Source organism: Mustela lutreola, chromosome 1 (genome assembly GCF_030435805.1).
Source record: "Mustela lutreola isolate mMusLut2 chromosome 1, mMusLut2.pri, whole genome shotgun sequence".
NCBI lineage: Eukaryota > Metazoa > Chordata > Mammalia > Carnivora > Mustelidae > Mustela > Mustela lutreola.
The window spans coordinates 143,338,606-143,364,132 of record NC_081290.1 but is presented as its reverse complement, the minus strand read 5'-3'; the positions used below and the strand labels follow the sequence as shown (position 1 = coordinate 143,364,132).

The 25,527-nt window shown below is 38.4% G+C and overlaps 1 protein-coding gene across 7 annotated transcripts in view; it reads left to right on the top strand.

Moving 5' to 3' along the window:
* Nucleotides 1-601: 601 nt before the first annotated feature.
* DCLK2 (doublecortin like kinase 2) overlaps nt 602-25,527 on the top strand; it is a 155,984-nt gene continuing 131,058 nt past the window's right edge. For all 7 annotated transcript variants that reach the window (XR_009354092.1, XR_009354091.1, XM_059175693.1 and 4 more), the window contains exons 1-2: nt 602-1,153; nt 19,043-19,377. Coding sequence is in view for 5 of the 7 variants with exons in the window: in XM_059175693.1 (XP_059031676.1) it covers nt 733-1,153; nt 19,043-19,377 (756 nt within the window). In the remaining 2 variants the exon portion in view is untranslated. The remainder of the gene's footprint in view (nt 1,154-19,042; nt 19,378-25,527) is intronic.

Below are 25,527 nucleotides of genomic sequence, written 5' to 3'. Positions count from 1 at the left end.
GGGCTGGGCCGGCCGGCAGCCGGGGAGGCGGGCTGCATTATTTCCCGCTAGGGCCGGGCTCTGTGGGAGGAAGGGGCCCCCGCACTGTCCTCTCAGCCCGAGTCCGCGCGCGCCGCCCCCGAGGCCGGGCCTGCGGGCAAGCTAGGCGGAGGCGCCGCATCCCCGGCCTCCGGCAGGGCTCGTGGGCGGGCCGGGGCCGGGCGCGACGCCCCTGCGGGCCCGCGGCGCCTCTCCCACGCTCCCAGCTCCTCCCCCTCCTCTTCCTTCCTTCCCCTCAGCCTCCCGGGAGCCGCCGGCGGACGCGAGCCGCGGCGGGCGCCCGAGCTTTGTGTGCGCCCGCGGGCCCGGGGCGAACCTCCGGCGGCCCAACTTTGCGGCTCCTGGCCGGCTCCCAGGCGGGAGTTGTGAGGCGTGGCTGGCCGGAGAAGGCGCCCGGGGTGGGGTGGGGGGCGTGGGGCTCCCCGCGGGAGGGACCGAGCGAGCCGCGCTGGACAATGAGCTGGGCAGCTTCACGCTGCGGCCACTTGTAGGGGGGGGGGCGCGGGCCATTCGTCTCCTCGGCGGCTCAGCTGCCCCACCTGCGAGCAGAGGGAGAGATGCCACAGCCAGGTGTCCCGGCGCTCTGAGGCCCCCAGGGTCAGACGTCCCTGAGCTGGCTCTCTCATTGACACTAGGCTACCCGGAGGCTTCGGCTGGGACGTTTTTTGTGGGGGAGCCTTCAGAGCTGCCGCGATGGCCAGCACCAGGAGTATTGAGCTGGAGCACTTTGAGGAACGGGACAAAAGGCCGCGACCAGGGTCGCGGAGAGGGGCGCCCAGCTCCTCGGGAGGCAGCAGCAGCTCGGGCCCCAAGGGGAACGGGCTCATCCCTAGCCCGGCGCACAGTGCCCACTGCAGCTTCTACCGCACGCGGACCCTGCAGGCTCTGAGCTCAGAGAAGAAGGCCAAGAAGGCGCGCTTCTACCGGAATGGGGACCGCTACTTCAAGGGCCTGGTGTTTGCCATCTCCAGCGACCGCTTCCGGTCCTTCGACGCGCTGCTCATAGAGCTCACTCGCTCCTTGTCGGACAACGTGAACCTGCCCCAGGGTGTCCGCACCATCTACACCATCGACGGCAGTCGGAAGGTCACCAGCCTGGACGAGCTGCTGGAAGGTAGGAGGAGAGGTCGGGCGCGGCAGGTGCGGCCCAGCGCGACAGCAGGTGCAGTGGCCACAGGCTGGCGCGCGCCTGCTTGCGCTGCGCGGAGGGGAGTTTACCGGGTGCTTTCTAGGCAGCCATGGGAATTGTATGGTTCTGTCTGATTTTCTATAGGCTCTCCGTGTGTGTGTGGGGAGGGGGTGCGCTCCCTCAGATACTCTCTTTTCCAAGAGATTTGTCTTTAAAAACGAAAAAAAAAAATCCTAGCAGGCTCTGGTGACCTCTCTTAAGACTGGTAAACTTGGGGGTTTTTAGTGCAAACTGTTGGAAAAGGTGGCTCTCGGGTGAGGCTCTGGGTAACCCTCTTGCTAACAAGCTTTTTCTTCAGCCCTCTGTGTGGACCTCAATACAAGCATCAGGGATGTTCCAGCATTCAGAACCCTGTTGGACCTGCTGTACTCCGAAGTTGTGGTTGTGAAATGCTTTAGGTTGGCTTTCAGCAGAAGTTATATGAGGTCAGGAGGCATGATCCCAGAAAGTGGTTCTCAACCTTGACTGCACCTTGGATCACTGGGGACTTTAAAAAATTATGGGTGCCTGTGTCCTACCCCCAGATATTCAGATATGTGGGGTGTGAGCTGGGCAGTTGGAGCTTTAAAAGCTCCCCAGGTGATTTGATGTAGAGCCAAGCGCAGCCAAGATTGAGAATCACTGTGCTGAAGGGTTTTCCACATTTGGTTGGTAATGAGGTGAACCCAGGTCATTCTCTCCTGCCTCCTCCTCTGTTGAAAGTAGCTAGTTAGGATGATAGAGGATGTTGGAATGAGTTGTTGGGGCCTATTATAAATGAGTAATCCTAGAGTGTCAATCATGCTTTTCTCAAAGGGACTGCTTGGCTGTATGTTGTGTCATCCTTGAATTCCTGCAATACTGTATTTATTCTTCTTTCCTTTCAGGGTGAAAAGGCATTACTGGTAGTTAAGAACTCATTTCCAGATCAAACAGCACCTATAAAGATGAGACAGAACCCAAGTATATGCTGACTGCATTTTTAAAGACAGTTTGCTCTCATGCATCTTTCTTAATGCAAATGGCTCAATCCATGTAGTCATAGCAATATTGGTGTGACAGGGAAAGGAACTGAACTTGGAGCCAACTATTTTTCTTTTCTTTTTAAGGTTTATTTGTTTTTTGTTTGTTTGTTCGTTTGAGAGAGGGAGAGAAAGTGGAGGGGGCAGTGGAGAGGCAGAGGGAGAGAAATCCTCAAGCAGACTCCTCGCTGAGGCAGGAGTCCAAGGTAGGGCTTGATCCCACCGTTACGAGGTCATGACTCAAGCCGAAACCAAGAGTTGGAGGCTCAACCAACTGAGCCACCCAGGTGCCCCAACCAACAATTTTCCTTATATCATCTCATCATATTCTTATATTATAGTTTGAAGGCTTTATGCCCATTTTACACATGAGGAAATGAGCAACATGCCTTGTTACACAGTATCTGAGTATATGCCCTTTCATCTCCAGTTCACCTCTAATAAATTGAAATAGCCATACTGAGGAGTCCTGGGAGTGGTGGAGTTTCTCTACTTAGTCATTGTTACCAGAGGTTTATCTCTGTCTTGGTTAGATGAGGACCTAGCCTAAATGAAATGGTCTCTTCAGTCTATGTGTGTGTATTCTTGACCTCACACATTCTCTTGGTCACTGTGTGTTTTGGTTTTAAAGGCTTCCTCAGGAGGTGATGACAGCCAGAGAAGTATAAATAAAATGATACATTGTTAAAAGGACTCTTTTGCCTTCTTTATCATATTAAATACTTTAAAGCAACATTTGCCTAGATATTTCAAAACGGAATAACATTTTTGGACTGACCCAAGCTAGATTGACAGCCCTGTGGAGAAATCAAGGTGATACCTATTACTTGAGTACTCATGACTCCCATTTCTTTGAAATCCTGTGCATCATGTGGTCTGAAGAGGAACAAAAGTTTTAATATCCTTCTCTCAAATAATTTTAACAGTGTATTTGCTACATAAATTAATATACTCCAAAGATGAATATCTTTATGGGGGGTCAAGATGACCATTATGCATATTAATTAATAACAGCACATATTTACATTGAGTTTGTCATTGACCAGGTGTTGCATGGTTCACTGAGTCTAGTTGTCAAACCCGTATAGTTTCAGCTGTAAATTGAAAGTTGACAAATTTCCTTCCAGTTATTTATTCACTGATTTTTGAAGGATGGGGAACTGCAAGTGTGTATAAAGTCCAAGTTATACTACCATATGATAAATAATGGCATAACACAAATATTTGCACAACAGAAATATTTCCCTAATCTAGCCAATTGCCTGCTTGTTTCAAGCAGTATTTAATAAAATTACTGCAAAAGAAGAAAATTTGTGCCCTTCTTTTGTCATAGTGACATTCTCTCTGACAATGGATCTTTGTCTAGGTCTTGGAGTTCCAACAAAATGAGTGGAATACCCTATTGCAAGGCAGTTTTCAAGAAAAGAAAGAGCCATCAATGCTTAATATTCATCACTTGAGAATTTAAATAGTTTCAATTTTCAGTTAAAAGTGTATGTTCAAATGTTCTGATTTATCATTTAGAAGAACTAATCTACCTGCAAAGTTATTATTTGTACCAGTAAAAATGGGTGCAAGTCATATGGGTGTTGCCCATATGGTCAAAATTGACTAATTCATCTTAGTTCATTTTTAAAACTCCATTTTTTATTTTATAATTATTATTTTAGTAATCTTTATACCCATTGTGGGGCTCAAACTCATGACCCCAAGATTTAGAGTCACTTGCTCTTCCAACTGAGCCAGCCAGGTGCCCCAGCCATTTTAATTAATTTTTAATAAGGATTCTCTGATAGTATTTTTTTACAACATTATGTTCTGTTCTCTTCTTTGCCTCTTCCATCCCATGAAATTTTTAGTTTAGGAGATACTGTTTTCCCAAAGTGTTTTTCTAAAATGTTTTTAGTGAAGAATAGAAAGTGATGACTCAAGACAGCTGGGCATGAACACTCATTCAGAGCCCCAATCCTATTGAACTCAGATGACAAAAGAAATTTGCATGGCCCAGATTTTTTCTTTTGCCTTTGACCTTGAAAGTCTCTGGAGACTAAAAACAGTGCTCAGGTGTTGGCTGGCACTCCTCCTCTACTTCACTAAACCACCAGGTATCTTCAGCCTTTTGGTTTACCTCCCCTTGTTGGATTAACTTCACTGAGTTGGTGCTGGGCATTCCTGTAATACTGTTTATTCTTTTTTTTTTTTTTTTTTAATTTGACAGACAGAGATCACAAGTAGGCAGAGAGGCAGGCAGAGAGAGAGGAGGAAGCAGGCTCCCTGCCGAGCAGAGAGCAGGATGTGGGGCTCGATCCCAAGACTCTGGGATCATGACCTGAGCCGAAGGCAGAGGCTTTAACCCACTGAGCCACCCGGGCGCCTCCAATACTGTTTATTCTTTAAAACTTGTTGGGGACCTTCTTTGAGGAGGGCTGTGAGTCAGTATTAGGAAAATCAGTTTTAACTGCTTGAAACCATGAACCAGCTATAAGAGCATCTCTTATAGACAACTGAGGATGTTCTGATGATTTTTTTTCTTAAGTTCTCATGTCAGGGGCTAAAAGTCAGAATTCCTTAGCTATTTGTTCAAGTTTATTTATTTAACCTCTATACCCAACATGGGGCTGGGATTCACCATCCTGAGATCAGGAATCACATGCTCTTCAGACTGAGCCATACCGATGTCCCTCTGGTCTTAGTATTTGTTTCATGAGTGTTCTCCCTTTCTGAACATTGGCTATATTTATAAAATTTTGATGTCCTGCAGAGACATGCCTATGGATAGTAGGAACACTGCCTGATCAAGTCAGGCTACCTAGGTTCTACTGACTGGATTTGAGAAAAAAATTACCTTTGTTCTCTGAGCTTTAGGGTCTTTTCCTCTTAAATGAAAGGTTGGCAGATTACCTCTCTAAGATCCTTTGTAGAATGAAAGCATATATCTTTCCACTAAGCGGTTAGTATACTGAATGTATGATGGCTTAGGCTACCTTTCCCTACCCAGACCCTGTCTTCCAGAAAATTGACAAGGTTGTAAATGTCCTGGCACCAAGCAGGGAATAGGTGTAAGGTTCTGAGGAAGTATTTGCCAGGAGTCAAAATATTAATAGCTACCTGCCTCTGCCTCTCTCATTCCAAAGTAAAATGTTGTTTTATGTTATTTTGATCTTTTACTCCCCTGTCAACAACAAACATCGGATTTTTTGGCTTCTGAGAGAATTTTGATTATTTTGGTAAGTGATATTCCATCATTCCATTAAGTTAACTTGAAAATTGGCTTGATTAATTAGAATTTAAGAAAAATAAGGCTGCCTCCAAGTCTCAAGAAAACACTTTTCTCCAGCCAAATGACTCTTAGATATTTCAGACCTTTCCTATAGCCAAAATTTTATAGAAATTGATGAGTTTCTACTCAGATAAGGAAACTGGGTGAGGGGGAAGACTAGATAATAATGGCCAGACTCTTTTGGTAAAGTACTTTTATATTTAAGACAAACAAAAATGTTACCACCAAATACACCTCTTTCATAAGCGAATTACTGGTGTTTCTATTCCTGGAATATTGTTTGTTTTATTTACTGGACGTTTACATTTTGGGAAGGCAAACATTTTTGTTTGTTAAAAAAATTGAATATTTGTAATTTGTTGTTCCTAAGATTTTTATACCATAATAAAACTTGATCTTTTCTCCTGAATTTACAGTTTCTAAATGAAGACAAGCAAGTATAAAACTGGGGGAAGAGTAGGCTTTGTTAATCAAATGCTGTCTTAATTTTTCTAAATGAGAAGATTCTTTCATTGGTAACACTAAACATAGGAGCTGTTTCTTAGCAAACTCGTTTGGAAAGATTCCTGTTGTGTTTTGTATTAGATTGCCCCATCCAGTGTATGAAGCAGATTTGGTCTTTGTTTTCTTAAGTTCCTCTACTTTATAGTTGTAGTTATACTTAAAACAAACAAACAAAAAAAAAACCTACATTATTTCATGTCTTTAAAAAAATGTGTTCTTTCGAATATTACAAATGAGTAAAAACAAAATCATGTGAAAATACTACAACCTACATAAATTCTTCATGTCACAAGTGTTTTATTTTGATGATGTGCCTTTGATTTAATTTGGAACACTTTTAAAAGGATATTTTGTGTTTGTAAAAATCTTTGAGCTTGGAAATAAAATTTCTGCTTAATTCATCATTTTCTATGATAGCAACAACAACAACAACAAAAAAAAGCACTTGACATTTCCAAGGTTCTCCTAGTAAGCCTAGTTTATTGAATCTGTTTAGTTAGGTCATCATCATCTTCTTCTTCTTCTTCTTTTTTTCCTTTCAAGATTTTATCAAGATTTTTATCAAGATTTTATCAAGCACTTGACAAAACAAGGTTCTCCTAGTAAGCCTAGTTTATTGAATCTGTTTGGTTAGGTCATCATCTTATTTTTTTTTTTTCCTTTCAAGATTTTATTTATTTATTTGAGAAAGAGAGAGAGAGGAAGAACATGTGCAGAGAGGGAGAAGCAGATTCCCCACTGAGCAGAGAGCCTGATGACGGGCTCCATTCTAGGACCCTGAGACTGTGACCTGGACTGAAGGCAGATGCTTCACAACTGAGCCACCCAGGTACCCCTAGATCAACTTCTTTGAAGGTGTTAAGCCAAAATATAGTTACTGAGAGAGTTCTAAGTAAAAATGAGTCTCAATAAGAACCCAACTTAGGGTAGAGTCCCTCCCCCCATCACCGAAAGATAGATTTTTATGATAATGATAGAAAATGATTTCTTTGAAATGTGTTATGGTGAGGAAAGAAACATAAACCCCATGGGTGAAAAGCTATTTGCACATAGAAGTTAAAGCAGTATACATTAAAGGTATACCATCATCCTGGTCTTCTTACTTAACAGTATTTTGCCCCATTGGCACAGAATCAAGAAAAGAAGAAAAGGAATTTTACTACAGTTTATACTCATGTTCATCAAACCTCTGAGAGAGAAAGAACTTGAAAAATAGCCTGATGTGAACCCATCTCAGTAGTTTAGTGATCCAGTGGCAGTTTAACATTGAATCTCAGGTGTGCAAGCCTTCTCTGGCAGACTCCTAGGTTCTTCAAGACCCACTTCCAATATTGCTTCTATGAAGTCTCTTCCCAGACCTTACGGATACTGATCTCCGATAGCTGCTGATTGAAGGTCTGTTTGTTTTTGTTCCAAGTGCTGTTCCAGGGGAAAGTTTCTTTCCTCAAGATTCTCACATTCTAGAGGGAGAGGGGTCGTGAACATGAGCATACACAAACTGGTTCTAGCTCAGGTGCTGTGAATGAAATGGTAGGGAGGTGGGGCAGTATGATGAACAAAGCTTTCCAGAGGAACAGATGTTGGAGCCAAGGCCTGAGATCAAAATAATAACATTTCCCTTTGCTTACAGTATTTGTGCTTTAGGATATTTCATGTATGGGTTCTGAAATAAAATGCATTATCTTGTACAAGTGCAAAATAAGGTCTGTGCATAGTTCTGTATAGTTGCCTTGACCTTGGTTTCCTCATTTGTAAATGAAAGATGGTAATTGCTAAGACCTTTTCCCCTTTAAAGTTTAGTTATCTTAGGAAATGCTTCTGAGAGTAGGAAAGAGAAATGATCTTGGCTGTCATGTTTTATGGCCCTTTTTAGGAGTCACCCAGGTTTAGGGATGCCTGGTTGGCTTAGTTGGTAAAGCACATGACTCTTGGTCTTGAGGTTGTGAGCCCCACATTGGGTATAGAGGTTACTTAAAAATAAAATCTGGAAAAAAAAAAAAAAGGCGGCCAGGTTTAGATAGAATTCTTAGAACCCTCAAATACTTGTAGGAGGTTCCTCTCCATAAAACATTCTCAGGAAAGGGAAAATCGTAAACCTTTTGTGGGCTGGGACTACAATTGTTTTATTCATTTCTTTGTCCCATGCAATAAATACCTCTAGCACAATGATTTATTTTACTCCTGTGTCATTTTTAGATTTTTTTTTTAATATGTGGGAATAGGTGGATATAGATGTCTTAAAAAACCTTTCTTAGTTAAGACTGGACAGTTGGCTAGATTTGCAGAGGAAGAATAAGGCAGTAGACTAAGCATACTGTAATTTGTCAGAAGGCACTACTTTGTAGACTGAAGGAATAGGAAAAAATTGGCTGTGAGATCAATTTAAGTAATTTTGATTACACGACAACCTTTGCCAACATCTCAAAGTGACTAAAATAATCTCCAGTTATGACCTGCTATGTTATTTATTGTTTATACATTGATTAAACTGTAATTTGCAACCAAAATCTATCACAATGAAAGTTTTAAAGATTCATTATTTTAGAGGGGGGAAAGAGAGAGAGCACAGGGGGAAGGGCAGAGGAAGGGAGAGGGGGATAGAAGCAGACTCCGTGCTGAGTGCAGAGCCTGATGTGGGTCTGGATCCCACGACTAGGAGATCAAGACCTGAGCTGAAATCAAGAGTTGGACTCTTAACTGACTACACCACCCAGGTGCCCTTCATAATAACACCTTTAAAATATCTTCACTAATTTATCTCTTCCTTCACTCTGTATGTTTTACAAATTTTAGGTTACTTTAAGTTTTAAATAATAATTATAATTATTTCCTCCAGGCAATGATGATGCTCTCTTCCCCAATACATTTGTTCATCATCCTGGTCTTCTTACTTAACAGTATTTTGCCCCATTGGCACAGAATCAAGAAAAGAAGAAAAGGAATTTTACTACAGTTTATACTCATGTTCATCAAACCTCTGAGAGAGAAAGAACTTGAAAAATAGCCTGATGTGAACCCATCTCAGTAGGTTAGTGATCCAGGCCAATAGATGGAAGGCTTTGCATGAACCCTATAATGTGTATAAAACACTTAGTGGAGTCCTAGCATGCAGTGGCTCTTTGATAAATGGTGGTGGTCCTCAGCATCTTAACCCAAAATTTCTGTCCTTAAAACCTCCCTGCTATATTCGAGAGCCACCATTTGGAGCTACAAAAGGCTTATCTGACTTTTACACTGCAGCTCTTCAGACATTTGAAGACAGTGGTCATAGTTTACTATTTCCCCTTCCTTCCCATTCTGCAAACATCACCTCTTTTTTTTTTTTTTTTTTTTTTAACATCACCTCTTTTTTGGGCAAACGTTTGGCGTCTGAATCTTTCATCACTTACATTGAATCTTTTTTTTTTTTTTTTTGGTAAATACTTATTTATTTGAGAGACAACATGTGGGGAGAGGGTGAGGAAGGGCAGAGGAGGAGGGAGAGACTTTCTAGCCGACTCTCTGCGGGGCATGGAGCCTGTCATAGGGCTTCATCTTAAGACCCTGAGATTGTGACCTGAGCCAAAATCAAGAGTCAGATGCTTAATTGACTGAGCCACCCAGGTACCCCCTGGCATTGAATCTTTTTGAGCCATCTTCATTATCAATCACTTGCTTAAAACTGGGGCCAAGTCTTCTCAGACTCACAGTGAGAATTGGGGGTGAAGGAAGAAGGTATTAAGGAAGGGTCTCCAGAAGTTGGAGTAACTCTGTTAAGGAAAGTTTTACCTCTGCTTAGGTGATGAGCCAGTTGAAGGACTGACCCTTGATCCATTATGCCTCAGTTGCTTTAGAAATATTAGATGGGGGATGTCTTGGTGGCTCAGTTGGTTGTACGTCTGACTCTTCATTTCGACTCAGGTCATGATAGCAGGGTCATGATAGATCGAGTCCTATGTTGAGCTTTGCACTGGGCATGGAACCTGCTTAAGATTCTCTCTTTTCCTCTCCCTCTGCCCCTGCCCCCTCCAAAAAAAAAAAGATAGAAATATTAGATGGGCACATTTTGTTTGAAGTTTTCTCTCTTCCTTAACATCTGTAAGATTGCAGTGTTTCTAAACTTTTGCAATATTTAGGCCACTTAAACATGAAAAACAATGCAAAAAATCTAACAACTAACTTGTAGAAGTTCAGTATATCCTTAATTATTTTAATTACATTATCACTTAAATATGTAGAATCACTGATATAAAAGTATATTCTTATACTAGAGGTCTTATACACCAACACAACCTAAACAAACTGATAATGTAAATATCAACAAAACCACATAATCAATGAGAATATAAAAAACAGCAGTATAAAGCTGCAGATACTAGTTGCTCAAACTAAGTTGTTCCCAAATATGATCATGGCACTGAATCCTGAGTTCAGTGTGCTGTATTTCAGAATGCCATGTCAGGAGTCAGTTTTGGATTGTTAATAAAGCTCCACTCCTATAGGTAAAATTACGTCCTCTGGTCTTAACCTACTGTGAACACATCTTTTACAGAGATTAAGTTCGCTTCTCTTTTTCCTCACTAACTCCCAGCAAAGTTACACCCTTTGGTACCAAAGGAGTTGAAGCTGGACACCAAGTGGTCTGGCTTTATTTGATTTATAAGCAGTCGTTCACATATTCCAGAATAGGATGATATAAACATTTTAAGTTGTATCATTAAAATAAGCACAGTATTAAAATTGTCAGAGTGAACTCTTGTAAATTATGGAATATGCTTGCCCTAGGGGTGAGGAACAAAAAGCAGATACTGGATATGGTTTGTGGGTTCCATCCTACCAGGAGAGGAGATGCAATTTCTTTTTCAGCTGGTAAGCTTTATAAAGCTTTTTGGTTCATGAGTAAGATTTTTGTTTCTACTTTTACTTAATTTTTTTGGTCTTCAGTTAAACTTTTCTGAAATTTCAACACTGAAACATGGATTTCTGGCCATGTTTCTTCATAGATTTTCAGATGTTCAAAGTCATTTTTGTACCCCTTTCTCAATGGAATGTGTCAAAGACTATACTGCTGGATGAGACTTGGGGACATGACTTGGTTCAGCCAGTTGCCTTCAGAGGTATTAAAAGAGCATTGGTCTTCGAGATGAAATCTTGTTTTGTGTCCTCACCCTTGCCCCTCAGCGAAGGCCATTACATTCATTTTGTGAATGCAACAGCAATGGTCCAGTGACACAGCAAAGACGCGGAGAGTAGGATAGGCTTCAAGGCCAGAGCAGTGCACTTTGGTTAACTCTGCTGATCCCCAGTTAGTTTAAATTCTTGGTTCTGTGCAGTCTGGGTGAAAAAAAAAAAAAAAAAAAAAAAAAAAGATTGTTTGCCACAAAAGAATAATAAATCAGTCTTTCTTTTCCTCATCCTGTATTTTTCTTAGCCAGATGGGCGTGGGAACTCATCTCTCATGTGTTTTAGATGGAGATAAGCACATTTTAATCCACCCAGTAGGACAGCCTCACAAATGCTCTGCTTGATGAAGGATATCAAACCATTTTGTAGATGCAGCATACCCAGATTTATTTTCCTTGGTTATATGTCTTTGGAAGCAATTTTTTCCTCTGTTTTAGAAGTTAGGAAAGAATTAAGTTTTCTAAGATTATTGTTAGCATTAGATCTGTAGTGTCAGGCAATCTTTCTTTTGTCTTTGTCTTTCCATTTTTATGTTATCATATTTAAGTCTGCATGTGTGGTCTTTTCTCTAAGCTTGAAGAGCCTTGCACTTTAGACGTGTGTCATAAAGTTCAATGCTTGCTTCCACTCCAAGTGATGTCATAGTCTCAATGTCCACATTTTGTATAATTCATCTCCTGCCATGGATGTAAAAATAGTTTGTAATTACAAACTAATCACTGGGGTTAGGCAGTTAATGTAAATATTTTAACAGAAGTGGATGAGATACTTTATAGGAACTGATAAAAAGTAGGCTAGCCAAACACACTGTATTTGAATTTCCAACTACATATGGTTACATGTAACTATCTGTAATTTCTAACAGTAAATTGATATTTAAATGTTGACAAATTACTGTGATTTAGCTATTAAAAACATTCATGTATATTAAAAACATATATATTTTATATGTAAGTACATGCATACATATTCCATTGATTGAAAGACACATTACATTTATTGAACTGAAAAGTACCCTATACACTTGAAACTAATACAACACTGTATGTTAATTATACTTGACTTTTAAAAAATAAATAAGTAAGCATGTGCCCTGGACTCTTGATGCTTTGATGGTCTGAAATGAATTAAAACCTTTAGTAGAAGTAGGCAGCCTTCACATCCTGCTTATTTCCATAGATGCCTTAGGTTGCATTTTGGTGGGCTGGCATGATCTAAGAATATCTCCAGCCATGCATGACATCTTTCAGGAGCCTGACCCTGAGCCTTCTAGGGTCATTCTGTATCAACAGTGTACTGTGAAAATGTTTTACCTAGAAGTAATGCAAATCCAAACCATGAGATTTCTAAGTTCGCATTTTTGTCATTACATTGACAAACATGCTTTGAGTACCTGTTACATACCAGGTATTGTGGTAGATGTGGGGAGTATGAAAAAGATAGAGTTTTTTTCAAAGAGTTTCCAGTGCAGGCAGTGGTTTGTAGTGAGAAGTTGTTTCCAGAGTCACCTGTGAAATTAAAAACCCTTACCTACATATTCTGGTCCCACCATCTGGTGATTCTAGTGATTCAGTTGAACTGTGGTAAGGTCTGAGCATCTGTACTTTTACAGCAAAATCAGCTGATTAAAAAAAATTCTCCACCAAGAACCATTGGAAGAGAGAAAGAAAGAATAAATGATTATGAGCTATTGATACTTTGTAAGCTCAGAAAAAGACACTTTATAAGAATGTAATTTTTTAAATTTTATTTTAAAATTATGAAGATTCAAAACTATGTATGGCCCAATGAGTTGTTTTGAACACCAGCCATGTCAAGAAACAGAGTATTGCCAGAATCTGAGAAGATCTCCCTGTATCCCTTCCTAGTTCCAATTCTGCCCAAGATAACAGAGGCCTGACTCCTGCTTTTATCTCTCTTTTTACCACCAATGAAGGCATCCCTGATTGATATGGTGTAATTTTTTCTGTTTTGGACTCTAGAGAAATTGGACCCTACTACATGTATTCTTTTGTCATCTTTTCCTACCATTGTTGGTAAAATTCATCCAGATTGTTGCTAATGGTTCTTGCTTGTTCATTTTCAATACTGTATAGTTGTACATAAGACAACCCCACAGTCTCTGTGTCTGTTCTCCTGTTGTTGGGACATGTGGATTGATGTTTCCTCTTTGGCTGTTGAGCCCTGCTTCTGCATATACACACTAGTGTCTATGTACATGAGTTTTTCCAGCATATTTTCCTGGGGTGGATTGTTGGGTAATATGATGTGTATGTTGTAAATGTAGTACTAGATAATGCTTTTCTAGGTGATTGAACCTATTTAAAATCCCTTTAGCAATGTTTGAAAATTCCTATTGCCTTACCTCTTTGCCAAGAGTGATTAATCTTGACTGGTCAGTTAAAAAGGGACAAGATGAGAAGAGAAAGAAGGTTATTTTAGACATATAAGAAGTAATGAAAATAAGAGGGTATGATAAGTTTAGAAAGAAATTGCAAATATACTGCTATGACACTAACTTAAGAACCTGTGGGAATGTGGTGGGAGATGAGGGTGGAAGTGTGTGATGTGCTGAGGAGTTTGGTCTTTATTCTAAAGGCAGTGAAGCAGGCAAAAGACATCAGCTCCACATTTTAAAAAATTTGCTGTGACAGCTATGTGGGGGATGAGGGGGTGAGGCCCCACAGAGAACTTAACTACTTTAATCCAAGGAGAAATAAAAGAAGGCAGAGTCAAAGAGGATAGATTCCAGAGGTACGTAGACCAAGCTCAAGAGTTTTGTCAATTCTGTTGAATGTGGGAAAGGGAGAAGAGACGCAGGAGTCTTGATTTTTGTGTGGGTGACTATATAGGTGGTGATTTCATTCAGTAAGTTGAGGAATTCAGGAAGAGGAGAGTTTGAGGTCAAGATGGCCGTAATGGGGAATGAAGTTAGTTTTAGACAGTAGCATGTGAAATACCCATAGATAATCTAGTAGAGGTGTTCAGTAAGTGGCTTGAATTCAAGAGAAAGGACTAGGCTGGAAATGTCCTTAGGATATAGGTGGTGTTTGAAGCCATGGAGTGGATGCTCTTGCCCATAGAGAGTATAAGGAGGATGAAGTAGATGAATGGGAGAAGAGGACTCTAAACAGCAGATCAAGAGAAGTAAGAGGTATAAAGCAAAAGAAATCAGACTGTGGAAGCTAAGGGAAAAAGGATTTGCAGAAGAGAATCATGCCTAGTGTCCAGTGCCCTCAGAAGACACCCAGTGAATTTGGAAGATGTGCTTTGCATTTGGCAGTTAGGAAAGACATGCTCAGGGATCAGGGTGTTCCAGCCAGGGGAATGCAGAGAGCAAAAGTGATGCCACAGTAGCTTAAGAGCAAATAAGAAGTGGGGAAAAAAACAGATGAGGAGAGTTTTATGTTTTTTGTTTTGTGGTTGTTTTTTTTTTTTTTAATTCAGCAGTGAATGGAAGCCAAAAGCACATTAGGTAGAGTGGGATGAGGAATGAAGAGGGGGAGGATTTGTGTGTGTTTAAGGTGGGAAGTATGTGTATCTAATCTTGTAGAGAGGGCTGCCTAGTTAAATGGAGGAGAGAAGAATGTCCCTGAAACTGCAGTATGAGGACACGGAAACGTGGTACTCAACATCCCGTAGGAGGTGGCTACTCTATTACTGCCAAGGGAGACAAGGTGGGAGAAATTGGCCCAGCCTGAACACATTTGTGAGGATGAAGGCTTCCAGAGACAAGACATTGGAGAGTTCCTAGCATTTAATATCCTCTTGCCTCTTAGAGGAGGCAGAGTCTTGGGTTGAGTAAAGGTGAACATTAATGGTTAATATGCAGGTTGTATTACACAACGGTAGGCACTTAATTTGACAGTCTGCCAACTACAAAGTAAAGTGTCTTTGAACAAATATCAGTGATAAGAAACCAGATCCATGTCACTGTAGTGTCTTAAAGGAAATTCAGAGACTTTCTATTCTGTGTTGTGGATGAAAACAGTTAAGTTTTATAACCACCTTGTGCTTTTATCCATCTTCTTTCCATATATAAAACAAATTTTCTTTGTATTTAGTATTCACATGATCATAATTTCCAAAATGACTTCCCTATGTGGTCAAAGAACTGTTATCGGAAAGAGGGAGAGAAAGAGAATGAGTATGTATGTATGTGTGTGTGTGTGTGTGTGTGTGTGTATCTCAATTCTCTTCAGCCAGAGACCATCAAGAAGATACCTATAGTTGAACATGTTGAGTTTATGATTCACTGCAACAAAGATAATGCACGTTGTATAATACCATGGGGGCATCTCAGTAAGAAGGTATTTGACTTGTCATAAAATATGGGCTTTGATTGGATAATTTCCGAGGATCTGGGGAAGCAAGGACTTGCTCTGTATTGGGTGTTGTTAGAAGGAAGGACTATTCTGTGACTGAGTATCTCATTAAACTTAGAGCGAACACAGAATAGATTGAGGAAAAGCTGTAATTGGTAAGGCCATGGCAGTCATTCACTGAGTGTGACAGGAGGTTGTCTGGTATTTTGTGGGTTGCACAGTGAACTTGTTTTTGTGTCACCTTACCATAGTCTCTGAGTGACTTTATTTGACACAGATATAATTTGAGATTATATCCCAGCGAAAAACACAGGTATGACTGTGGACACCAACCAGCTTATAATAATATTGAGTTCTAGCTGTTCAAGTCAGATGAATTCTGGACTTCAGAGACAGGCTTATTTTTCATATATTCATGTTCACACACACACATTTATCTATTTATATCTTAATTTAGCTCTAATTTATAAATGAGATGCTTATCTTTTCCTTCTTTGGGTCAGTGTAATTTTATTATGTATTGACAAAAAATTTAAAAATCCTTTCAGAATGTAGTATTTTATCAGGATGTCAAAACTCATTACTTGAGGGTACACTTTTTCAGCTGTGTCAATAGCATAAAATGCACTGCTGTTTGTTATGTTATTGGGGAATGAACAGAAGCCAACCTTCTTGCATTGATCCAAGTAGGAAGTGGGTGGGTAGAACTTGATGTCAGAATGTAGTATGTAGGGAAGCCAGAAGAATGAAGGGTGATGCCTAGGTTTCTAGCTGAGTAAGTTTCATTAGAAAGTGGTGTTTCTACCAGGATGATGAAGAAGGGAAAAGTGACAAGTTGGCAGGGGGATAACAAATCTCAAACCAGAATCCCTACTATAGGAAGAATCTGGTGGATTAGAAGCTGATTGCTTGTAATCAGTCTTGCAGGTGCCTAGTACCTAACAATAATAAATTATTATTTGGTTAACAGCAAGAGCTATAACTGCCCAAGGAACCAAAATCTTAAATTCTTTTGTCAGCATGTTCTCTCCTGATAGGCAAATCTATGTTAGTGACAGAATTACCCTCAGGTAATTGTTTGATCAAGGTGGGGACATAACAAGGGAAGCTAGCCTGGGTATCTTGACCGCGATGGTCTTCAAGGTATGACGTCTCTGCTATAGGGTTTTAGGCGCCCAGTATATGGAAACACAGGTGTGACCTCAAAACTGTGTCTTGAACCTTTTTGCTGAAATGTTGTATGCCAAAATGGGTATCTGTGGTTCCAAATTTTACATTTTATAGAACTGATCTACACATTTTTAATAGAAACAGTATGAAGGGAGGAGGGGAGAGAAGGATTGGAAATTAAAATGTATCTGTAACCATATATAAACAAGACAGACTTCCTTTACCTATTTTCATTCTGATGTCTTGAACTTGTATAAAGAGGCTAAATACAGATGAATTTAAAAGGCATCTCGCCTTGTTGATATGTCAGTTGTGCAGAGTTGATCAAAGAAATCTGACATACTAAATTTGCTCTTGCTTTGTTTCTTTTTATCATTGTGTTTTCACTTTATATTGGGGAAGGCTTTTCTCCAGCTGACTTCTCCCTGCCCTTAGGGGGAAAAAAAATCACTGTCTCTTGCTGAAATTTCCTTTTCTTTCTTCCATCTTAATATTTTGAATCAGAACATACAATTAAATTTTATTTAGAGCTTTTCAAAGTGAGACTTGTATTCTCTATAAAATTAAAGCAAAATTGTGTTTATTTTTGCTTTTAAATACACGCATGTGATGTATAGCTCTGTTTTATTAAATTCATATGTGTGTTTGAAATTACATGCCATTTTCCCAGATGATTTAGATAAACCTACAGAGATGGAAAATCTCTAACTAAATGGTGATGGTTATGCCAGCTTTCTGATTACTGGTGGGGAAGCAGCAGAAGAGCTTGTGGCTGGTTCCCTAGTTTTCTTACACAGTGGCCTAAGTACCTTTAACGGAAGGCATTACCTCTCTTTTTAGACCCTTCTTATATGCCTGATCTTTTATTGAATTGTTTGTGTGCCTTTGGGAGTCTTTAAGTTATCTATTCATTAGGATTTTAAGAACATCCTGATAATAGTTAAATATTATATTTATATTAATGGGTTTTTCTTAGGCATTGCCTTTCACCATTTTGGTTATTTTTGTTTTAAGCATGAACAGCCCTTAATACTTGTATCATATGATTATTCTATCAATAGTGAGATTGTTACACTGAATATGTGAAAAAATACTGGATTCTTTTTGAGTTAGAAACTATCTTAGAGAAAATCTTAAGAGTGTAATCCTCTTGCCCTGTATGCCAAACAGGTGAGGATAAAAGAATTAGGTGACTTCTGAGTTTCCTGAAAGAAAAGTGTGATTTTTTAACATAAAATTATGAATCATGATTTTCAGCCTTTTAAAAATTACTACTTTTCAACCTCTAATTTTGGAACTTAAAATTAATGAACACTGAGTTGGTAAACCGATACAACAAATAGTACAGTTTTTATGTTTTACTTAATAAAAATTAAGCAGAAGTCTGCATGAATATTGCAGAAGTCTGCATGAATATTGAACACATTTTATTTGTTTTTCAAAAAGATTTATTTGTTTATTTAGGGAGAAAGAGCACCTGCCTGCATGCGTGAGTGGGGGGGAGGGGCAGAGGGAGCAGGGAGAGAGAGGAGGAGAGAAGCAGACTCCCTGCTGAGTACAGAGTCCAGTATGGGGCTGCCCTGAGTTCACCACCTGAGCCAAAATTAAGAGCTGGTAGCTTAACTGACTAAGCCACCCAGACACTTCATTTTAAACTATTTAACATCCTTTAACCATTTAAGTAGATATAGAGAAGGTTGTCTATTTGAGCTAATTATTTTAAATTCACATTCTTTAATTAAGAAATAAAATGCCTGAGGTAAGTTTCTTCAAGCCGTCAGAACTCTTCCTTCATTTTTGCAGTAATTCATTCATTAAGTAAATGGATATTATGACTAAATATATTTTAGGAGGTGTGTGTATCATTCTTCAATTGGGACTGAAATTTGTGGTTGTAAGGAGAAAAATAGTTTCATTTCTTTATATGAATATGTTATTTTGTGATACAATTATTTCTTCCAGAACGAGATGATTTTTTTTTTAGTTAATTAATAGATTTTGGAATTAGGGAGTACTCTAGAATTCACCTGATTCAACAGCTTCAATTTACAGACAATGATATTGAGAATCAAAATACAGAGGAATTATCCAGGGTGGCATATTTGATCAGAATAAAGCCCTAGTCTCTCTTGTTTCATGTGTCTAGTGCTTTTCAAGCTGTAATGTGTGTTATTCTCTCAAAACCAATCTAGATGTTTAAATAGAAAGGGAGAATGGGCAGAATGCCAAAGGAAAAACATGTGAATTCCCCTTGCAGTACACCTGTTACGTTTAGGAGTTCACTTAATGGGTCTCCAGCATTTGTTCTTAAGAGACAGTGCTTCTGTGATGGGGATAATCACGCTAATTAAACTGATTTTTTGCCTTTTAGGTGAGAGTTACGTGTGTGCATCAAATGAACCATTTCGTAAAGTTGATTACACCAAAAATGTTAATCCAAACTGGTCTGTGAACATCAAGGGTGGGACAACACGAGCCTTGGCTGCTCCCTCCTCAGTGAAAAGTGAAGTGAAGGAAAGTAAAGATTTCATCAAACCCAAATTAGTGACTGTGATTCGAAGTGGAGTGAAGCCTAGAAAAGCGGTGCGGATCCTTCTAAATAAGAAGACTGCTCATTCCTTTGAACAGGTGTTGACAGACATCACCGAAGCCATTAAACTAGATTCGGGAGTGGTGAAGAGGCTCTGCACACTGGACGGAAAGCAGGTAGGAGGTTTACCAACCCCCGGCCCTCCATCTCACTGTTGAACTCCCCGTGCATAATGGTGGTTACGTATTTGACAAAGAATTTCATAGTCTGCTAGAAATTATTCAAATACTTCTACGCGAGATGTGTGTGTGTCTGTATTAGCGTGTATCTTGAAAAATGTGAGTGGCTCACCTGTGTCTTTATCCAAATACCTCAAAAGTGTATATAGAGAAATCTGTACTTCTTATGGTCACTGAAAGGGAAATGTAAATAACTTATTTTTTTTTAATTTTGTATTTAAATTCCAGTTAGCTAATACACAGTGTGATATTAGTTTCAGGTCACAGTCTAGTGGTTCAGCACTTACATTTCCATCTAACACTGGGTGCTCATCGCAGGTACCTTCCTTAATCCACATCACCTATTTAACCCATCCCCCAATTCACCTCCCCTCTGGTAACCATCAGTTTGTTCTCTGTAGTTAAGAGTCTGTTTCTTGGTTTGCCTCTCTCTTATTTCCCTTTGCTTATCTGTTTTGTTTTTTAAATTCCGTATATGAGTGAAATCATACGGTATTTTGTCTTTTGCTGACCAACTTATTTTGCCTGGCATAAGCACTCTAGCTTCAACTACGTAGTTCCAAATGGCAAGATTTTTTTTTTTTTTATGACTGAGTAATATTTTTATTATATATGTATTTTTATCTATATAAATATATATGCTTATACAATACACACACACATCACATTTTCTTTATCCATTCATCAGTCAATGGACACTTGGGCTATTTCCATAATTTGGCTTTTGTTGACAATGCTGCTATAAACATCCAAGTATATGTATCCCTTTGAATTAGCATTTTTGTATCCTTTGGGTAAATATCTCCTAGTACAATTGCTGGATCATAGGGTAGTTCTATTTTTAACTTTTTGAAAAAAAAAACCTCCATGTAGTTTTCCAGAGTGGTTGCACCAATTTGCAATCCCACCAACAGTGCAAGAGAGCACCTTTTAAACCACATCCTCACCAAAACTTGCTGTTTCTTGCATTTTTTATTTTAACCATTCTGAAGGTATGAAATGATACCTCATTGTGCTTTTGATTTATATTTCCCTGATGATGACTGATGTTGAGCATCTTTTCATGTTTCATGTTTCTGTCTTCTTTGGGAAAATGTCTAGTCATGTCTTCTGCCCATGTTTTAATTGCGTTATTCATTTTTTGGATGTTAGTGAAATGTAGACTTCAGAGGGAAGCCTCTCCAACTTACATTTTCCCCTCAGAAGACTACATTTCACTAACATCCAAAAGATGTTCTCTGTTTAAGAATAAGAACACCTATTGACTAGTAGAGTTATTATGGGTTTGGTAAATCACAGGAGTCAAAATTAAAGATATTTAACATTTTTAGAAAAGCCTTTCCTCCCCACCTACATATAATATGGAAAATGCCTTTCAAAAAAGTACTTTTCTTTCATAAAAATGTCCATATAATTTCATAGGGCACAAGAGAGGCAATTAGCATTTCTTTTTAGTTTGTTTGTTTTTGTTGTTTATTTTTTGTTTGAGAGAGGGGTGTGTGTGTGTGTGTGTGTGGTGACTAGGATCAGAGGGAGAGGAGAGAGAATCTGAAGCAGGTTCCACATGCAGCATAGAGGCCAAAGCAGGGCTCGATGCCATGACCCTGAAATCATGACCTGAGTTGAAATCAAGAGTCGGACACCAACTGAGCTGTCCAGGTGCCCCATTAATCAGCGTTTCTGAAAAAATATACAAAAATTACACAGGAAAAGGCAAGCCAAATATATACCAAGAAATCTATATACTGGGAAATCTAATGGCTAAAGAAGAAAAATTGAGCAAATTTCAAGAATGCATGAATATAGAGTTTTGCCACAATCAGATTATTCCTAAAGAGAAAGACTTCCGAGGTATATTTTTTCCTAATTTCAATAAAGTTAAATTGTATTTACATTGTGTTAGACCTTATAGTTTCCAGCATCCAGTTTGTTTCTTCATTCCATTTTGTTTTTTCCCTATAACACACTTAATTTATTCTGAAGTGTTTAGCTCATATAGTGCTGAGAAACACTGGAGCAGCGCCTTCTGAAAAACACAGTTAAAGTACTTTTCTAATTTCATAACACTAGATCTAGTTAGTCAGTTGTTTCCTGAAACATTAACAAAATTTAAAAAATAAGTTCTAAAAATTCCAGTAGATCATAATGAGTTTATGACTTTTCTGATTAATTAATTACCTTGATGATTGGAAGGCACAACACTTCATAGCAGCCTGTCCAAGATAGGTTCACAGTATGAATGGAAGTAGACACTTTATAGATTGAGTTAATAGCACAACATAACACAAAACACCTTAAGATTAGTTCTGCAAGTATTTAAATAGAATTAAACTAAAAGATTTGGTAATTCAAACAACTAATTCTGGGTTGACACAGGAAGACAGGAAATACAGAGACAAACATTTAAGACACCTAACAAAAAGAAAACAGAAATCATAAATATGCCAAATTCAACAACCTGAATGGCATATAAACAGTAAATTCAGGTGAGATTTTAAAAATTGAGACCCAGATTTGGAAATCTCTAAATGAATATTATTCAGGGAAAATGGAAGTGAATACAGAAGTTGAACATCTAATTGAAATGGGCAATCATTGAAATTTTAATAATTATCCAAAAAATTATCTTCAGAGAAATTCTGGACTAGAAATATCAATACATAAAATTGTTAACTAAAGGGGCGCCTGGGTGGCTCAGTGGGTTAAAGCCTCTGCCATCGGCTCAGGTCATGATCTCAGGGTCCTGGGATTGAGCCCCACATCAGGCTCTCTGCTCAGCGGGGAGCCTGCTTCCTCCTCTCTCTCTCTGCCTGCCTCTCTGCCTGCTTGTAATCTCTATCGTCAAATAAATTTAAAAAAAAAAGTCTTTAAAAAAAATGTTAACTAAAGCACAAGCAACCTCAGATTATCCACATGTTGAAGAAGACTGTACTGTTAAGAACAGGAACTAAAGGACGGTTTACTGTTAAGAAACCGGTTTATACATGGGATCTAGAGGGTAAAGCATAATGGCATACAGAATCCCAGAAAGGTTACAAAGGCATTTGACAAAATACAAAGCTGACATTCAGTTAAAGATTTAGTAACAAATTGAGGGTGAATTCTCTAATACACTTCAAAGAAATACTATCTGAAACAAAAAGCCAATGTATTGGCGTAAACAAATACAACACGGGAAGTTATTATCTATAGCAGGTATGGGATAATCGCCTGACAGCACCAGCATTCAACATTCTTCTACATATTCTCCCTGATTTTTATTTATAGTTTTATTGCAATTTCAATAAGAATCTAAATGAGATTTTTGGGAGAATGAATACCTAAGTGATTTCAAAAACTAATCTGGAAAAAGAGGGAGAAAATTTGGAAATAATGATTAATGGGCTTTTACACTACCAGATATTAAATCATCCTCCTCATACTATAGCAAAAATAAATTCCAGGTGTTTTAAAAATATAGATGTCAAATGAAACAAAAGAAGTAGAAGAAAATATATCAATAGTTGGGTTGAAATGGGAGAGGATTTTCTAAGCATAAAAATTGTGCAAAATCACAAGGGGAGAGGTTGGTTGGATAACATACAAAATAAAAACTTCTGGGTATCATAAGCAAGGCTTATGTCTTTTATATTGAGTTATAGTAGTTTAATATTTTTTAAAAAACACTGTAATGCCAAGGTGAATAAAAGATGACACAATTTGAAAAGATAGAATTGGAAATACAAAGTATAAAAAATGTTCAATGTCTAAAAAAATGAATGAAATCAATGTGATGGTGCTTTTGATGTTTAAAATGGACAGATTTAAAAAAATGTTTATTATTTTTGGATCTGCAGTGAATTGACATTTTCAAAGAAAGATGGACGTATAAATTTCTTAATCTTTTTGGAAAGCAATTTGTTTTGTACAACTATCCAAATGTTCTTACTATTTGAACTTGTAAACTAACTTCTAGGAATTTATCCAAAATCATCTAAGATGCAAACATAATTGTGCATAAGAATTTTCATTTCAGCAATAAGAGCAAAAGATTGAAAACAACTTAAAATCCCTAATATAGAAAACATCTAAATGATATTACCATAGAATATAGTAGTGGCCACTGAAAATTATAGTTGGGGGATGTTTGAAGACCTGGGAAGATGTTGAGTGGAAAAATCAAGAAAAACAACTCTGTAGTATGTTTTCAATTTTGAGTTAAAAAAGAGAAGTAGAGGAAGTTTTTTTTTTTAAACTACTTCAGAAGGAAACACAATTATAGTTGCCATCAGAAATCCAGTATTTGCTGTTCTGATTTCTACTTTCTCATGTCCGCTTAGAAGCAAAAAATAAACACTGAGAAGGAAAACAAAAAACTGATTCCGATCAGTTGTAAAGAGTAAAACATTATGAGTTAATCTTTGAAATTTAGCATGTGGCAATAAAGTGTTGCAGGAATCACTTTGCCACTATTCCTGTTTAATAGAGCTTACAACATTATTTCCCATGTGCAAAGAAAAGAGATCTCTTCAAACTTTCAAACAAAATATTTCTTTGGAAAAATTGTAGCTTTTACTTTTGCTAGACACAACTTTGGATGTTATATTTTTAGAGGGCCAGGTATCCTTAAAAGCTATAGTGTTCTTGCCATGCTGATAAAACATTGGACTTGCAATTTAAAACTTGAAGTCTGAATTTTTGATTGGTATGTGTTGTAATGAGAACATTTGTTTCTTGCTTTGAAATAGCATAAGAAAATTGTCTTATGTTTAAGATTAACGTAAACCTTTAAACGGGCCGTGTTCATTTTGATTTTGTTTTGTAAAATCATTTTTTTTTATGGCTTGTAAAATGATCTGTTCTCTGAAGAGAGAGGCAGTTCATCATGAATAGTCACTGATCTCATCCTGACACCTCCTAGGGTCTTAAGGGGCCTTGGTTATCTTTTATGGACTTGAGAGCTTCCCTAATTAAAGTGTCCTGTGCCAGTAGCATTTATGTTGTTAAAACAATGTCCCTTGAACTTCTCTTCATCAAAATGGATGATCACATCTTCCTGGTTGTATTGAATTCATTTACAAGGTCTGACTTAATTAGAACAACTAACTCATGCATTTTCTATCTCTTTATAAATCACTTCAACTTGTGTTGTTGAAATTTTAGGGTTTTATCCATGTTAAGTCTTGGGTTTTCTTTAGTGTAGAGCAGTGGTTCTCAACTGAGTACCATTTCACCTCTAGGGGACATTTAGCAGTGTCTGGAATCTTTTCCTTTTTTTAAAAAAATTTTATTATTGAAGTACAGTTAACATACAAGATTATATTCATTTCAGGTGTACAGCATAGTGACTTGACAGTTCTCTACATTACACAGTACTCACTGCAGTAAGTGGTTACCATCTGTCCCTCATACAGTGGAGTCTTTATTTTGATGCCATGACTGGGGATGGAGAGCCTACTACCATGTAGTAGGTAGAGGCCAGGAATGCTGCTGTCCATCCTCTGGTGCACAGAACAGACACAGCATAATTCTTGGGGCCCAAAGGGTCAATAGTGTTAAGATTCAGAAATTGTGGTGTCAAGTAAGTGAAGTGATTCCAAAAGGAATTCTTCTTTGAATGTTAACTTTGTTACCATTTAGGCCACATGCTAAACTTTATTTCAAAACGTAGAGCTGTTCACTTAGCCTGTCTGTCTAGTTCTTACCTGGTTGAGACAGGTGTGTCAGCATGTCATGGTTTATAGTCTTTGTTGTCCTAGCTTTCAAACTATTTGTCTTTGTTGTATGACGCTAACATACAGTTGGGCAGGACAGCTTATAGGGGATTAAATAAAGATGTCCCAAGTGGTTTTTACATGTATTTAAAGAAGTCTAAGAAAGCATGATTTAATCTTGTAGGATTTTAAGTATTTACTACTTAAAAGTGATGCTATGGTTATCAATTTTTTTTTAAAAAATGCACAATCTATGTACTTACAGATGAAATGGCTAGGAAATAATCTGTAAAAAGAAGTCATGACTATTCCTAAGTAGTTTTTTTTAACTTACAATTAATTTAGATTAAATGCTTTTCTTTTTTAAATAAGATCTTGAATCTTTAAGTTAAAG